The sequence below is a fragment of the Bufo bufo genome, chromosome 1, assembly GCF_905171765.1.
Source record: "Bufo bufo chromosome 1, aBufBuf1.1, whole genome shotgun sequence".
In the NCBI taxonomy this organism is placed as follows: domain Eukaryota; kingdom Metazoa; phylum Chordata; class Amphibia; order Anura; family Bufonidae; genus Bufo; species Bufo bufo.
This window is the reverse complement of record NC_053389.1, coordinates 808,645,260-808,663,287: the sequence shown is the minus strand read 5'-3', so window position 1 is coordinate 808,663,287 and position 18,028 is coordinate 808,645,260. Positions and strand designations below refer to the sequence as shown.

At 40.3% G+C, this 18,028-nt stretch overlaps 2 protein-coding genes across 2 annotated transcripts in view; both read left to right on the top strand.

The window, feature by feature from the left end:
• The window catches only part of LOC120988815 (extracellular calcium-sensing receptor-like), a 30,407-nt gene extending 28,155 nt beyond the window's left edge, over window positions 1–2,252 (top strand). Inside the window, exon 6 of the mRNA XM_040416545.1 lies at window positions 1,348–2,252. Coding sequence (XP_040272479.1) covers window positions 1,348–2,252 — 905 coding nt within the window. The remainder of the gene's footprint in view (window positions 1–1,347) is intronic.
• A 2,738-nt stretch (window positions 2,253–4,990) lies between these two features.
• Window positions 4,991–16,336, top strand: LOC120988807 (extracellular calcium-sensing receptor-like). Its single transcript, XM_040416531.1, has 7 exons — window positions 4,991–5,090; window positions 5,494–5,737; window positions 6,489–6,780; window positions 6,851–7,681; window positions 10,968–11,177; window positions 12,193–12,316; window positions 15,423–16,336. Exons 1-7 carry the CDS (start codon window positions 4,991–4,993, stop codon window positions 16,334–16,336), a joined length of 2,715 nt encoding a protein of 904 aa, XP_040272465.1.
• Window positions 16,337–18,028: the final 1,692 nt, after the last annotated feature.

Below are 18,028 nucleotides of genomic sequence, written 5' to 3'. Positions count from 1 at the left end.
ATCCACAGCATTAATGCTTGTCCGTAGAGATATGCAATATATTGGAACATTCAATAAGGCTGCTTCGCCGAATAAAGAAAAAATAATTGGGTTTGTGATTAATTAGTTTAGCGATTGCGCCACTCCCCATCATTGTACCCCTCAGATGCAGCGGTTATGTTCATAAATAAAAGAGTGTAAAATGTAAAATAAATTACAATTATAATTACCTGATCCATTCGACCGCAATGGGCCGGCGGCTGTCATCTTGCTTGAAGGTCTGCCGTGAAATCTCGCGCATCCCGAGCCGAGATCTTCAAGCAAGATGGTGACGGGCAGTCCATCGTGAGCAAATGGAGCAGGAAAGTACTTTTTCAGGTTAAATCGATTCCCTACCATGAAGCTCTAGAGAATTCGACTTTGTGGCGAATCAAATTTATCCTGAAATTCGGTTCCGCTTATCCCTACTTGTCAATATTAACCTGACAAGCAATTTTTAAGGGGATGTCTCTGTCAAATTCTAATAGGCAGAAGCTCATGACACATCTGGGGACCTTTGTTAGCCCCCATCTGACATGTTAACCCATCTGCAATTAAAGGATAACTGTCATATTTTTATTTTTTATTTTTTTGCTAAAATGTAGGGCAAGTGATAGGTAACAATTTTGCCCGTCTTTTCTAATGGACGGATGGCCCTTAGCAACGCTCTTTTGAAGAGTGCTGCTAAGGGCCATTTCAGCCCCAGTTTTCTACAAAAAATAAACGTTTTGGCTAAATAAAGTCTATTGCAAAATTGTTACCTATAACTTGCCCTACACTTTAGCAAAAAAAAAGTTATCCTTTAAGTTGTGGAGAATCAACGGGCTGACAGAAGGTATCCCTTTCTTGTGTCAAACATCTTACAAACCATGTCTTGAGCCCGTCAGCATTAGCTAAGGTATCAGTATTGTACAGTGCATAGCACAAAACTCTTTTTCTGAAGCTCCACCATGAAAAAGAGATGCACCAGATGAAGTCCCCTATTCGAACACTAACAAACCATATACAGATGTCACTAAGGTGTTGACATTTTGTGACTATACTTTTTAATGTAAGTAATACAATTGAAATGCTGATTCCATGGAATATTCATCTATGGATCTTTCCAATTCCCACAAGGGTCAGGAAGTATTTTTTTTTCCACTCTATGGTAATAGTGTCTCTGCCATTTAAATTATGGCTTTGCCTTTTTCTAGATCAACTGGGGTTTTTAAGTATAATAAGATTGAACTTGATAGACCTACTGTGGATCTATGTAACCATGTAAGCTGCAGCAGATTTGAGTTTTTCATTTGTCATCACCCACAGACCATGTTGCTTATCTTACAGATTCTGTTGACTGTATCACGTGTCCATGGGATCAGCTGCCAAATCAAGAGAAGTCCAGATGTTTTCCAAAGTCCATAGAGTACCTCTCTTATGAAGATCCACTTGGAACATCCTTGACTGCTATTAGTGTTTTATCTTCTCTGGCCCCCGATTTTATTTTGATACTTTTTGTTCAATATAAATCCAGCCCAATTGTTAAAGCCAATAATTACTCCCTGAGTTGTCTCCTTTTGGTGTCCTTGTCCTTTGGTTTTCTCAGCTCTTTAGCTTTCATTGGTTACCCCCAGCCTGAGAAATGTTTGCTACGTCAGGCTATATTTGGCATGGTCTTTGCTCTATGCATCTCCTGCATTTTAGCCAAAACCGTCATAGTGGTGCTTGCATTTATGGCAACAAAACCAGGCACCAGTTTACGGAAATGGGCAACACCTCAAGGATCTTACATGATAGTTTTTATTGGATTCCTGTTACAGTTTGCCTTGTGCCTCACTTGGTTGCTCCTTGCACCTCCATTCCCACAATACAGCACCCATACCCAGTTTATAGTCATCATAGTTGAATGTAACGAGGGTTCACCCATTGCCTTCTGGACCATGTTGGGTTATCTCTTTCTTCTGGCCACCATTAGTTTCATAGTAGCATTCTTGGCTCGTAGACTACCTGACAGCTTCAATGAGACCCAATTCATTACCTTCAGCATGCTGGCTTTCCTCAGTGTCTGGATTTCATATATCCCAGCCTCTCTCAGTGCTCAGGGCAAATACACAGTTGCCATGGAAATCTTTGCCATATTGGCATCTAGTTGGGCTTTGGTAATCTGCATGTTTTTCCCCAAATGTTTTATAATACTGTTCCAACCAAGTTTAAACTCCAAAGTTAATATCATGAAGAAAGACAGAGATTAAGACTTAATAAAGGACCTCTTTGTAATTTTTTATTGTTGAATATATTAAAAAGAAAACTTTTAAAATTATAAAATGTCATAACTCGTGAAGTGAAACAGTCAATTTGACTGTCAAAGGAACTGGAGACCTCTAGAGCCTGGAGACCTCAGACCTCAATGACCACAATGAGCCATTATATGGGATTTCAAACATTTTTACCATTGGAATACACAAAAAATTGGTATTCCAGCCTGTAGCATTTACCATCTATCTCACTGGATAAGTGATAAATACTAGATGGAGGGGGTTCCGATCTCAGCCAGGACAATAACTATCCTGGATCTATACTGTTGATGGCCTTTTCTAAGGATAGGCCATCAAAGTTATAATCTTGGAGACTCCAGCTGAGTATTGCAGAAGGGAGCCTTTACCACCTATACCCTGGGTAAGATTTGAATTGGTTGTCTGGGACCATAATGTTGATGACCATTAATAATATAGCCCTGGAGAAACTCTTTAAGGGGATATTCCTGCATTAAGCATTTGTACTCTTTCTTTTGGATATGTGATAAATCATAAATCGGTATCGCCAGCAATGTCCACGTGGTGGTCAAGCATGTACCTTTCAGTTACATTAAAAGTCTGTGGCACTGTGGGGAAGCAGTTTAACACATTTCTCAGCTGCTTCCCTAGACTTTTAATGAAGTGGTAGGACATATGGTTGAATATGGCACCATTTCTACTCTCCTAGCATTTTGGAGGAAAGGGATACAAGAATACCTCATACTGGCAATTGATGGGAATCCCAGCAGTCGGATCCTCACCAATCTATCATTTATTGAATAAGTGATAGATGCTTTATGCTAGAATACCCCTTTTAGAAGGAGTCTTCAGGTCGATAACATTGACTAAGCATGACTATAATAGGGATAAACGTTATATTAACAGACAACTATTTTCATTTTTGGGAAGTCCCAAGTTCTAGTTGAGGTTTGTTGCTTTAATTTTTTGTTCTTATGCCAAGTCTCTTTGAGCAGGCTTCCATTAGTGTGACATTTCTACTGTAAAAGTGAGAGCTATTACTTCTGTATACATGTTGGGTACTTCTAATCAGTTTCACCTGTGTTCTAAGGAATATGAAATAGGAAGCATTGCCTATACTGTGACTAAATGATACCAATATACCAACATAGAGTGACCAAATAAATACTCCATACATAAAACAAATGTCTAAATAATACTACTATAACATTTGGGGTGATTGCAATTCTTGGGTTCCCGGACATTTATTGTGCCCTTTTTAGATGTGGGAGTTCCCATTGTGCCCACACAGATAGCGTACTCCTATAGCCAGCCGTCGTGGCAACCTATATATGTGACTCTATAGTATATGGTTATTTGGTTTCAGTGAACTGAATATAATTAGCCGTTGGCAATTTCTTGGTGTTCACCTGGTGACTCTAGCCACCTTCATCCATCTCTGACTGTACAGAGGTTCTATCTTTCTTCAGACCCCACAAATGAACATTTTTATTGTTTGAACTGTGACTTTTTAATTTGTGTGGCCATTGTTATCAGTGGTGGCTTCCCCCATTATATTCATTTATGTGATATCTGTCATATATGTTTTACAAGTCTAACTACTGGAATCAATAATGATCTCATGAACAGGGGTCTCAATTATAATGATTATATAAATAACTGGGAGGTTCACTTGGCATTTTTTTTTAATCTCCCATAGAATTAAAGAGCACAGATCAGCAGAATCAACCCCATCAAATCAGTTGGTGTGTCTGCTTGGGTTGATCCTGCAGATCTAATGCTTTATTATGGTGATTGGTGCTGCTGTTAACGAGAAATTTTTCTTGTAATGTAAATGCAAGGAGGGCTACAGTGCACCAAGAATTCTCAAAAATTTGTCGCAAAGCACATTTCTTTGTGAGTAGCGGGGACTCAATGATGGGTTTAACGATTGTGCCGCCCCTCGTCATTAAACCCCTCAGATGCAGCTTTCATCACTGATCGCGGCATACAGACCATTGAGGGCTTAAATACTCACCTTATTCATTTGAACGCGAATAGTCCGCCACGGTCATCTTGATTGAAGATCCAGTGAGAAATCTTACACTGTGTGTGATGATGTCATCATACTGGCCGGCGTGGTGACATCATACGTCACCATTCACAAGATTTGGTGCTGGATCTTCAATCAAGATGGCTGCAGCTGACTCTTCACAAGAAAATAGATGAGGTGAGTATAATTTTTTTTATCGCTAATTTAGGGAGAATTGATTCGTTACCATGAAGCACAAAGAAATTCAGCTTCACGGCGAATAAAATTTTTCCTGAAATTTAGATCAAAGTCCACTTCATCAACTTTGAGTTGTCCAACACTACTCTACACTTAAAGGGGTTTTTAGGATTTAGTTTTACCCATAGTACCCTAATGCCATGTTGTTCTACTTTCTAATACAGTATATCACTATTTAGAATTTCTGCTTCCATCCAGATCATGTTTCAAACATCCCATCATATGCTTTGTTTTAGCCTGTTTACACCCATTTAAGAAAAACTTAAGTAGAAAACAAAGCTCTAAGGTATGACATGATAGCAACAAAAACGAAATGCATGTACACCAGAAGCTAAATCTAAGAGGAGGCAAGTCTTGACTGGCTCAATGACCTGTAATGAGGCCATAGAAGTACAGAATATCTTGGATTATATTCATTTCCATCACTGTTTCCATTTCTCACAACAACATGCAAGTTTGGATCATGGGAGAAGAAAAAGAGATATCGTTGGTGCTACATATCTGGTACAAAGACAATAGAGGATCAATAGAAAAAAAATCGGAGAACTGTTAGAAATAAACTTGCTGGAAAATGTCACACAAAATAAAATATAGAATTTAGAGATATGGAATAGAAGTGGGATAGAAGAGTGTGTAGTCATAAATACCCATAATATGCATATGAAAACATGTAATGGAGGACCCATCTGCACAATGCATTAATATTTTCTCATGGGAGCGTTTGAGAAGTTTCACTAAAAGGGAATTGTGCAATTATAAGGAAGAAATATAAGGAGGTCAGCAGTGATTGTGCAGATAAAGCTGAACTGTTTTACAGGAGATACAGTAATAAGTGTCTGGAATATGACAAGGAAGAGTCTTAACATTGTAAGTACCAGGTGATATATCATGGATTATCACTCTTCCATCACTTGCCTTTATTGATCTTCCTTTGAATAATTCCATCCACAGGGATCTTCACCACTCTTGAAAGGATGACAATCACTTTACCAAAAGTCATGTGGACCATGGTCTTTTGCCAACTCATTCCAGTTTTTCATTCTAATGATCATAGTTGTAGGTTGGACGTCAAGCAGTTGGAAAGCTTATCACAAAGTGGAGATATTATGTTCGGAGCCATGTTGCCTCTTCATTTGGACAAGGTTTACCAACGTGTTTCTTTTCAACAAAGACCACCGATGACTACCTGTACAATGTAAATGATGTTTCTAAAATGATGTAAATATTTTCCGTAGAATTTCCTCTGTTGGTTCTCTACCAGTTATGTGGTCACTTTTGAGGCTAGCATGTTTCATGGAAGAACCATACAAAGGCGTAAGAAGAGAACTTACAATGCTTGCAGACTGTGGTAACTTGAGTAACTCTAAAGAACATGTCATGATATCACAATGGTTGTTGTCTAATAAAATATCAGGTCTAATAAGTACTGTATGTAACAGCCAAGGGGCCATTATGTTGGGGGTTTACTAGGGTCTGGAGATAAGATCCACTGCTTGGCAATCATTAGGGTCTCAAATTTTCTCTCATACCCCATGCACCTTTGGTTCAGTCAGTTAACTCCCCATTGGCCCAAGTATGTACATATGTAGCTGTGATATACAGTAGAAATTAATACTTTTCAGATTAAAGTCTCAAGAAGAGTGTTGTATAAATAATAATAAAGGAATGGGAAGTTCATAGAACATTGTGGACCCCTTTTAAATCTATAAAGCTGAATTATTTTGGCATTGATACACATGACCTGTCATCCTCTGCTTCTGTACATCTGTTTCTTTATGAATCTTATCTGTATTTTGTAATTTGAGCTAAATTATAAATTACAGATCCAACTTTCTGGTTTTGATGTGGTGGACAGTCATCTCTGTCTTCAGTCAGTACATATGATTCACAAGGGGGGATCTAACACAGTTATAATATTCAAATGTTATTTATCCTCTTGTTTTAAGGTTTCACCTAGAAACTTATCAGCAAATCCAAGTTCTGATCTTTGCCGTGCAAGAGATAAACAATAACATCAATATTCTACCCAACATGACAGTGGGGTTCCAGGTCTATGACTCTTGCAATGTGCTTCATTTTGATTTAAGGGGTGCCTTACAAATACTGACTGGATCCAGCACAGCCATCCCTAACTACAGATGTGTCCAGGATAATCTTCTTTCTGGTTTCATTGGACCTGCTGTCTCTACTCACTCCATTCTTCTAGCTCACATCTTGGGACTGTACAAATATCCTCAGGTAGGACTGAGATTGGTACCACTTACCCTAAACACATGAGTTTAATAATGATTTCTCTTTTTCTTTTCAGATCAGTCATTTTTCTACTAGTCGTCTTCTGAGTGACAGGACAAAATTTCCATCTTTCTTCAGAACAGTTCCTAATGATATCTTTCAGTCCCAAGGTCTGGCCAAGCTTGTGTTGTATTTTGGATGGACTTGGGTAGGTCTTGTGGCTGTTGATAATGATTATGGGCAGCAGGGAATACAGGTGGTCAAGCATGAGATAACCAAAGCAGGAGCTTGTGTGGCTTTCACAGAAAATATTTTAATAAGTCAAGCAGACCGAAATGCTCCACATGTAGTGAAGACAATAAAGGAATCAACTGTAAAGGTGGTGATTATTTTTTCCACTGAACTTGACCTGGCTCCCATTTTGGAAGAAATGATCAAGCAGAACATTTCAGGGAAAAGCTTTGTAGCTAGTGAAGGATGGTCCACATCAACCCTATTTTCGTATAAGAAATTTTCACAGCTTCTACCTGGTACCATTGGATTGTCCTTTTTCAGTGGTATGATTCCGGAATTTCAAGAATTTATTTCTAAAGTCCATCCATTAATGTCTTTAGGACAGACTTCAGCAAACTTGTTTTGGAAAGACACATTTGGTTGTACCCTTATAGACAACCTAACTCATATAAGTTCTTTAGAGGGTCTACAAAAACAATGCAGCGGGACAGAAACTCTACGTAGTGTCCAGAACAGCTACATTGATGTTTCTAACTTAAGGACTACCAACAAAGTTTACCTTGCAGTTCATGTTTTAGCCAAAGCTCTGGAAGAGCTTAGAAGATGCAGGGATAATACATTATTATTGCAGAGAGGCATGTGTATAGATATTCGGAATTTCAAACCATGGCAGGTAAAACAATGCTAAGAGCGAATAAGATACATTGTCGAGGCTTTATCTCGATGTAATAGTAATCAATGGCAACAATGCAAAAATCTAGAGAAAATTCATCAGCACAATGAATGAAAGTTAGATTGATAGAACAAGGCTCAAGACATGAGTCAGTAAGCTCCTCATGGTGATATTATGTATAAACATTTTTTTTATCAATTTGTTGACAAGTTTATAACTTTGCTCCCACTGTATATGTATGAAACAAAGTATATGCATTTTTCAAGGGTCAAGAGCTGCCGTATGTGGCACTTTTCAACAGGAGAGTGAAATTGAACAATGGCTTATTATTATTGAAATTATTATTATTATTATTATTATTAATAATAATAATACATTTTATATTTCTTTTAGCTTGAACTTTTGTTTTATTTTCTCTCCAAAACTGGCCATCTGTTGCCACTTGAAGTGATATTTCTTGCGATAAGACGAAAGGAAAACCACATCTGTATGTACAAGTGTAATATACATCCCCTAATAGCTAGGCAGTGTAATATTATATTCTATGTAGACAATAGTCCAGTGTTTCTACTGGTGATCAATGTTTTCAGAGCTTAGTGCTGCTTCCAGTGGTCAACTGTATATCTTGTTTCCATAACTTCTATTCCTCACATATACAGACACATGATCATGGTAAAATTTGATTCTACTGCTTCGCCGAATTTCACAAGGAAATTTACTTTGTGCTGAATTTCTTCGTCACAAAGCGCATTTCTCTCAGATGTTGCGTTCATCACAGATCGCAGCGTATGAGATTAACACTGAAGGGCAAAATGGTCATCTTGATTGAAGACACCTTGTAAAATCTTGCATAGTGACGTTATGTAGTTATGTAGTCACGAGGCCACATGGTATCTTCGTTCAAGATGGCCACGTCAGCCTCTTTGCACGCAAATGGATTAGATGAGTATGTTTTTTGTTTTGTTTTTAACGCCATTTCAGGGAAAATTGTTTCATCACCACGAAGGGCGAGGAAATTCAGCTTCACAGCAAATAGAATTTTTCCTGAAAATTCCGATCAAATTCCACTTCAATATACTTTGGCACACTAATAGTAATACATTGGGATTTTTTTTCTATTATGAAATGATTTTATTCCTGCATATGAGACCTTATACAAGCAGCCCTAGAAGTAGGGGAACAAGAACAAGCATTCCAGCCATACCTGACAAAAAATTGATGGCTTAAACCTCTCTGAGTCATGTCTTAAGGCCTATTTAAAGGGTCGGACTTTGACTTATAGAATAGCTGCCTTACATCTGGTGGCATTAGAGGCAGAGCTTGATAAGAGCTCATTTGCATCCCTTTCTGCCCAGAATTCCAGAGGAGCCTATATGGCCTATAAGTTTCCTCACACCGATGCCTTAGGCCATTAGTCCCCTATGCTAGGTGACCAAGGGCTGAGATGTTTGAAAGCCCGAGGTGCAGAAGTGCCCCAGGAGTGGTGGCCCTGGGGTGCCTAAACTCACTGGGGGTGGGAGCCCACTGAGTGATGGCACATTTTCACGCACTTCACTTTCTCACATTTTGAGCGCACACACCTCTATTCTTTGCCCGGCTGCCAGGCCTGGCGTAAGGAGGAGGAATTTTTATAATTCCAGCCGGATGTACGGGCTGAGCCTAAGCACTCATCCACTATTTATTTATTTTTTGTTCACTGTGTGTCCACTTTCCACGTTTGTTTGTCAGTAAGATTTCTTGGGTATGGCGACCTTATGGGTACCCCCCAGCCTAGTAGTTAAAACTCCGTGACGACACCTTGGGTGGCAGCCTAGGTGGAAGCCGGAGCACAGACTTGGTGTACCCTTGGCTTTGGCTGAGGGTTGCCTGGGTGTACCCCTGGCTTCAGTTGGGGGTTGCCTGTTTTGTCTCGGTCCCTTGTGGGAGCCTTCTGGCCCAGAGGGACTGGGAAAGGTTTATGGGAGGGCTCTTCTTCTTTGGAAGAGGGCCTGCGATGGACCGTACCTAGTGCACGTTTTTTGTGTGGCACGATTTTGTTGCACGGGTGTAGAAAGCACGCTCCTCTGTTTTTGTAATTTATTTTTTTATAAAAAATTTCCTGGTGGGCCGATGCCTCAGGGGCAGCCCAAACCTCCTCTCTGTCGTTGGCTGGGTATATAAGAAATTGCCAATGATAATTAATGCTGTGAGAATCAGGTACTCATGTATTCCACCAGTAACCGCACATGCCCTACTAAATTCAACTGCTATGATCCGCATCTCAACTGCTAAGCCCCCTGCACCGTATCTTAATCAGAGACAACTTTAGAAGTAGTAGCATCTATTGATGGCCACCACAGATTTTGGGGCAGATGCACAGCTTTCTGATCAGTGTATTGTGCTGTTCTGCGGTATATTGTTTAGCTGGGATGGTATATTGCGCTATGGTATTGCTGACCCCGCCTACTTTTGTTGCCCACCTACAACATAGGGCCACTTATTTTTATTTTTTTCCAGGGCCACCTTAAGTTCCCAGTCATCCCCTGTCTCCAATGGTGAAACTGCTCACATACAATACTTCCTCAATTGTTTTATTTAGTATTGAGCGAGTAGAAGTTCACAAAGTGGAATTTTATTTGAATTTCAGGAAAAATTTTATTCACCAGGACTGCAAATTTCTTGGCAGTTTGTGTTAAGAAATCCATTTTACCTGAAATGGCAGTCGTGTCCATCTTGATTGAAGAAAATGCAGCAATTCAAGTGTGCTGACGTGTGATGTCACCATGTCCATCACGCTGGGCAGGCGTGATGACGTCAACCTGTCAGCGGGAGAGAGAATTGGCGTGTTTTCTTCAATCAAGATGGGCACAATGGCTTCTCAGAGATCAAATAGATGAGGTGGGTATGTAGTTTTTTCTTTTAATCCCTGATAACCCCTTGATAGGCTGAATGTGACACTCAGATGTTGCGATCAGCATTAAATGCGGCATCTGAGGGGTTAAATGAGGGGAGGCAGCGTGATCACCGTTTCCCGTCATTGCGCCTGCTACATACAGTACAATGGAATGCGATTAGTTACAAAGTAATTTGTAATGAAGCAAATTTCTTGTCGAAGTTCAGCAAACAGTCAAATCGAATTTTTGAAAAAGTTTTATTATTCTAAACCATACCTGAATTTTCATTATTGGCTTGAAATTATTACCTTTATTTTTTATTATTTTGTAATAATATGATATTGGAACATTTTAACTATAATAACTACAGTCATGAGATGAAAGATGATTCTGACATTTTCCACCTTTTCCAGCTTTTACGCTATTTGAAAAGGGTAAGAATGACTCTGAACAGTGGGAAACAATTCTACTTTGATGAGAATGGGGACCCTCCAGCAGTCTACGACATTGTGAACTGGCAATTAAGCCCAGAAGGAACCTTGCTCCAGGTCAGAGTTGGGAGTTACGATACGACTGCTCCAGATGGCCAGGTGTTTACCATCAACTCAAGTGCCCTAGTATGGGCGACAAAAGACCACCAGGTATGGAAAAAAAAGGCATCCAAGATAAATATTGAGTTAACAGGTAGATCTTTGATTTATAAATTTGTTATGGCATGTCTTGCTAATCAATCAAACCTGGAGATCAATCCTACAGTTTCTTATTCACACTGATAATACTGATCTTTTCTAGGTATTTCTGCTGGAAAAATACATGAAATACATTAATAGTGATGGAGACCCTCTGGTTCACAATGAAAATTTCACAATACATGCACAATGCGTATTAAAAAATACCTGGTGCTCTCCTATTCAATCATTGTGGTCTAGTTGCTCTGATTTGTAGTCCTCTCTTTACTTCTGTAAAATGGCCACCAGCTTCTCAAGCTACTCTGTGTACGATGTGCTTTGGTAGTCTGAGACACCTTCCACCTCTGTCTATGTGTGTTTGTGGTAAGGGGTGCCTCGGGAGTCCAAAGCACTGTGTACATTGAGTAGTTCAACAAGTTGGTCATCATTTTACAGAAGTAAAGAGTGGTTTGAGAATCAGAAAAACTGGGCCAGAAGGATTAAATAGAGGGCACCCGTTTTTTTTAACTATGAATGATGCATTTATTGCGAAATTTTAATTGGGAACTGAATGATCAATTTAATATTGTTACCTATCAATGTCATCCCATGCATGACAAAAAGACTAAATTAAGTGCCCTGTTAAAGCTGGTGCTACAGGACACGTGGTTGCTCGTTGATATCAACCACCTCCTTCCCATCTTGTAGAAAAAGTAGGGTAGTATTATCCTCAAACTTGTTTGCTAGCATTGCTGTGAATGGGGTCAAGGATAAGCCTCTGGTGTGCCACAGAGAGTATTGGAAAATAAATAATCCTCATGAAGATATAGGCCTCATAGCACCTAATGGGCTACCTCTGTGGCATATCCAGCCTTTATCTGAAGTTGACATTTTGGGCACTAATACTAGTTAAATGTTAAAAGATCATAGTATCTTCAAAAATGTTTTAAATGATATGATCATTTCCCAGGTTCCTCCCTCTGTCTGCAGTGAAAGTTGTCCACCAGGATTCAGAAAAGCTCATATAAAAGGACAACCTGTTTGTTGTTTTGAATGTGTTGGTTGTTCACAAGGAGAGATCTCAAATTATACTGGTGAGTCAAGCAAATCATAAACACATGGAATTTTCTTCTATTACCAATATCTGTATCTCCATTCTAATGTTCTTGAGAAAAAGCCATGTTCCTTGACCTAAATTTCAAAGAACCAGATTTTTGTCCCTATAGGGCCCTCAGGAGATTGTAACTAAAATCAAACCATGGTCACCTGACCAAAAACTCCTTTTAGGGGTCCTATCTATATGTTAAACTTTAACCTTTATTATTTACTTTTAAAACCAAAATACTCAGAGAAACCAATACTATAAGGTAATTTAAAAATATCCGGTTGCAGTTTCGGGCTAAGTCAGTTAATTTATGTCTTTTTTGGGGTGCTGTCGCTCGCTCTACATTGTGGTTAACCTCATGGATACTCTGTGGCCATGTATCACCACAGGTTAGCAGGTGTGTTTTCAATGGTGAATTACCCCAACTCCCCTGACGAAGCCGCATTTTAGACAGGTTGCAGTATAAGGCAAGATCCACAACCAGTAGGGTCGCAATCATTGTTCAGCTCAATACATATTGTGAAAATGTTCGGAGGCAAACTGCCTGATCTCCTAGCGTGTGAGGGAATGATGAATGTCTGTCGCATAGGGATATAGGAATACATCTCATATATTTACAATAGAAACTCCTATACTACACCAAATAATTCACCATTGAAAGCACACCTGCTAACCTGCGACAATGATTGCGACCCTACTGGTTGTGAATCTTGCCTTATACTGTAACCTGTCTAAAATGCGGCTTCGTCAAGGGAGTTGGGGTAATTCACCATTGAAAACACACCTGCTAACCTGTGGTGATACATGGCCACAGAGTATCCATGAGGTTAACCACCTCGTAAATAGAATGTAGAGCAAGCGACAGCGCACCAAAAAGACATAAATTAACTGACGTAGGGCTCTTTCACACCTGCGTTATTGTCTTCCGGCATAGAGTTCCGTCGTCGGGGCTCTATGCCGGAAGAATCCTGATCAGGATTATCCTAATGCATTCTGAATGGAGAGTAATCCGTTCAGGATGCATCAGGATGTCTTCAGTTCCGGTATGGAACGTTTGTTGGCCGGAGAAAATACCGCAGCATGCTGCGCTTTTTGCTCCGGCCAAAAATCCGGAACACTTGCCGCAAGGCCGGATCCGGAATTAATGCCCATTGGAAGGCATTGATCCGGATCCGGCCTTAAGCTAAACGTCGTTTCGGCGCATTGCCGGAGCCGACATTTAGCTTTTTCAGAGTGGTTACCATGGCTGCCGGGACGCTAAAGTCCTGACAGCCATGGTAAGTGTAGTGGGGAGCGGGGGAGCAGTGTACTTACCGTCCGTGCGGCTCCCCGGGCGCTCCAGAGTGACGTCAGGGCGCCCCAAGCGCATGGATCACGTGATCGCATGGATCATGTCATCCATGCGCATGGGGCGCTCTGACGTCATTCTGGAGCGCCCCGGGAGCCGCACGGACTGTAAGTATACCGCTCCCCCGCTCCCCGCTCCTACTATGGCAACCAGGACTTTAATAGCGTCCTGGGTGCCATAGTAACACTGAAAGCATTTGGAAGACGGCTCCGTCTTCAAATGCTTTCAGTACACTTGCGTTTTTCCGGATCCGGCAGGCACCTCCGGCAACGGAAGTGCATGCCGGATCCCAACAACGCAAGTGTGAAAGAGGCCTTAGTCCGAAAATTTATTGGGTTCTAAAATTAAATAATAAAGGTTTAAGTTTTAACATATAGATAGGACCCCTAAAAGGAGCTTTGGTCAGGTGACCGTGAGTTGATTTTTGACCTATATATCACTCACCCCTTGATTTTCCTCCTTGTGGTTCCTTATCTACATGAAATGTGTTTTTTCTGATTATATGATGCAGGTGGGTTTTCATTCTCACGGTTGATATCTTTAGGCAGTGTGTTAATTTCCATTGGAACCTTTCATAGACTTCCCTGATTTCTTTTTCAGGGGCCCCACCATACCAATTTACCTGCTGAAATTTGTTTTGCAGTTTGTTTCATATTCATTAGTTTTAGCTGTCACCGAGAGAAGTAGCTCTGAGGCCTAGAACCTGAATGTCCACACCTTCCTGGTTCCTGGTGAAAAGTAGGGTCAATCTGGCTGCTCAAGTGGAGATATAGAGGAGATTCATTATAGCCCTTATGCCAGTTCCCCACCCCATTGCATACTAACAATGTAGTTTTTGTAGAAAGGGGAGTCCTACACTGGTTCCTGCTAATATTAATAGTGTTAATTCCAACCATGCTTCTCTCCAAAGGCCCCATATTGGCTTCATGAGCCTATCAATGGAACAGTAGGTATCCCCTTAATCAAAAGTCAAAGGACATATGGAATAAGTTAATGTACTAGAATAATACTCTATTAAATTGTCTGAATATGTACCAATTGTAGGAAGGCAAAAGGGACCATCATTGATGGTAGATATGTGTCACCGAGGTTCCTGGCCTCGGTGAAGTAGGAGCCAGTATTTCAGATGTGTCAGCGGCAGTAGGTGGTTGACACTTTGTTTATTTAGTATAGCTGTGAATAGCTGATCTGGGACGGCTCTTTTTGCGAGTAGTTATAGTGCTGGGTGGGTGACTACTCCCCACGTTCCAGGCTGGGTCTTGACTGGCCTAAAAAACAGCCAGGAGTGTCAGGTGGTGGTGATTACCTCTCTGACAGTGGAGCTCTGTGGAGTGCTGTGTTGGATTAGAGTCTGAGCTGGAGTTGCAGTGCCTGTAAGACTGAGGACAAAGCGAGGTCCACATACAGCCCATGGGGTTATGGTACTGTGCGATACCATACCTGTGTTGTATTATAGAAACAGGACTTTGTTTCTTTAAGGGCGGCTAGAGCAAGCCGGTCACTGCCGTTTACTGCCTTACTGTTTTGTCAAGAATAAAAGACAACTCTTTTGCTTTCCCCGCTAAATGGCTGCTGCTGTGTTCTTATCTGAGGGCTACCATCGGGACAAATCCCTACACTATATTATATATTTTTTAAAAACTGACAACAGGGTACTTTGACATTATAATTTTAAAACTTTGAACTAATTCCTGTAGAACTTTAGACGGTTTGCCCTGAATTCTGGCTTGTTGATTGTATGTTTCAGATGCCGTTGATTGCTTCAAATGTCCAAAGGACAGGTGGCCAAATCCTCAGAAATCCCAGTGCCTTCAAAAGCCTATAGACTATCTGTCCTTTGAAGAACCATTGGGTACCACCTTGATGATTTCCAGCACTGCATCATCTTTAATCCCTAGTTTGATTTTGAGACTGTTCATCAAGCATAAAAACAGCCCAATAGTTAAAGCCAACAACTTGTCTTTAAGTTGTCTTCTTCTGACATCTTTGTCCTTGTGTTTCCTCTGTTCCTTAGTTTTCATTGGTTACCCTATATCTGAAAAATGTCTATTGCGCCAAGTTGCATTTGGCCTAGTTTTCACGTTATGCATCTCCTGCATCTTAGCTAAAACCATTTTGGTTGTCTTTGTATTCATGGCTACCAGACCAGGAACTAGTTTGAAGAAATGGGCAAGTCCTCAAGTAACCTACTTGATTATTGCTATGTGTTTTTCAATTCAGTTGATATTTTGCATTACCTGGCTATCTCTCACCCCTCCATTCCCACAATATAACTTTCAAGTGCAATCCATTATCATTGCTGAGTGCAATGAAGGCTCACCCATTGCCTTCTGGATCATGTTAGGTTATCTCTTCCTTCTAGCCACTATAAGTTTTATTGTTGCCTTCTTGGCTCGTAGACTTCCTGATACCTTCAATGAAGCCCAGTTTATTACATTCAGCATGATGGCCTTCCTTAGTGTCTGGATATCTTATATTCCAGCCTCTTTAAGTGCCCAAGGCAAATACACCATAGCAATGGAAATTTTTGGTATCCTTGCCTCCAGTTGGGCTCTTGTCATCTGCATGTTTCTTCCTAAATGCTTCATATTATTGTTCAGACCTCAGAAGAACACTAGAGAATATCTAATGAAATCAAAATTTGCTCTAAAAGCTGTGTAGTTTTGACCTTGTTAGCCATTGTATATGCAACATTACTGATGATAAGGTTGGCACAGATGTCAGGAGTTGACATTTTAGAAAAATGTGTTGTGATGTCACAATGTGTTACCCTGAACTGTGGGTTTTTCAGAATGAATTACAACTTCTTCATTACTTGATAACATAATATCACATCATAAAGAGCACACTTGTCATGTTGGCAGACAGTGCACAATAGTCCAAAGATGCAGACCGCTTCTAAAGGTTCAGATCAGATAATTTACTAAGATGAAGGGAAACACTCCCTGTCTCCCTATCACCTGAGCAGAGCCTATATGTTGTTTGGGTAGACAATCAAGGGTCTATTGAAGGCTTTGTTTCTATTTTATCATCGCAACAGTACCTACCAATACAATACATGTATTATTTATAAGAATTAGTACACCATTTTTGCATTTTACCCAAAATTAAAAACTAATTAAATTAAATTTTTTTGAAAGGAAGTCGATAGAGTGGCTCACCCCCCTATAGCTATGGATAGGTGCTACTGCTTAAACCTAAGATTGAATCACCCTATTCGATACATAAACACTAAACAAATTTGAATGGATAGGTAAGCACAGGCACAATATTTAATATAGGGTATAGGTACAATAAAATGGAATAAAATACACTCTAAAATATACTAAAATAGAATAAAACTCGAACACACTGTAAAACTAACTGGGAATAAGGTGCAAATTCACGTTACAACAGATAATGTCCTTTTCAACTGATATCAGTGTTGAATGGCTGGCATCTGCATCCTTTGATGTAACGTTACATCCGAAAAATCGCGAAAAAAATCGCAAGTTGCAATAGTCCTATATTCAATTGGTATATAACAAGTCAGTGGTTGCTACTAGACCCCCGCCTAACCTGTTGGTAAGCGATCTTCACACTAACTAGTGTGCATTCCAATGTATTTTCGGGTGGGTAGTTACTTATATTGGCGGCAACCTTTACGTTTGGATATAACGTTGCATCCACCAAAATCGCATCCGAAGGGGGCATAAATAATTATATTGCCGCACTATGATGGTGTTATGGGGATAATCGATTGCTCACTGAGCACTCACCCCACCTGTTGATGTGTAGTCTTCACACTGGCTGGTGTGCGCTCCAGTGTATATTCTCAGGGTGGATTTGTACCTGTGTTCCGGTGAAATCTTTCTTACAATTGCCTTCAATGCCTCTCTGTCTCACTCTGCATGGAGTTCTCGCGAGAGTTGGAGTACAGGTTCACCGATTCAGGTCTCTCCTTGCCTTTGCTGTTCAGATTATTGAAAGATCGTATCTTTAGATAATCGTAGAGTTAAAGTCGCATGGCCACGCTTCAATTGTTTGTGGAATCTTTCATAGCATCGGTATCCAGCACCAGACGCGTTTCGAAGTCTTGCTGACCTCTTCCTCAGTGGTTATACTCTGTGTGCTTAGATCCCAGATTCCAAGGAGAGCCATTTGGTCTTAGATAAATCCTGGATTAATGGATTTCGAAAAAGAGGCAAAATCGGTTTTAATGCGAATTTTCAAAGATATGCGATATGCGAACAGGTGGGGTGAGTGCTCAGTGAGCAATCGATTATCCGCATAACACCATCATAGTGCGGCAATATAATCATTTCTGCCCCCTTCGGATGCGATTTTGGTGGATGCAACGTTATATCCAATTGT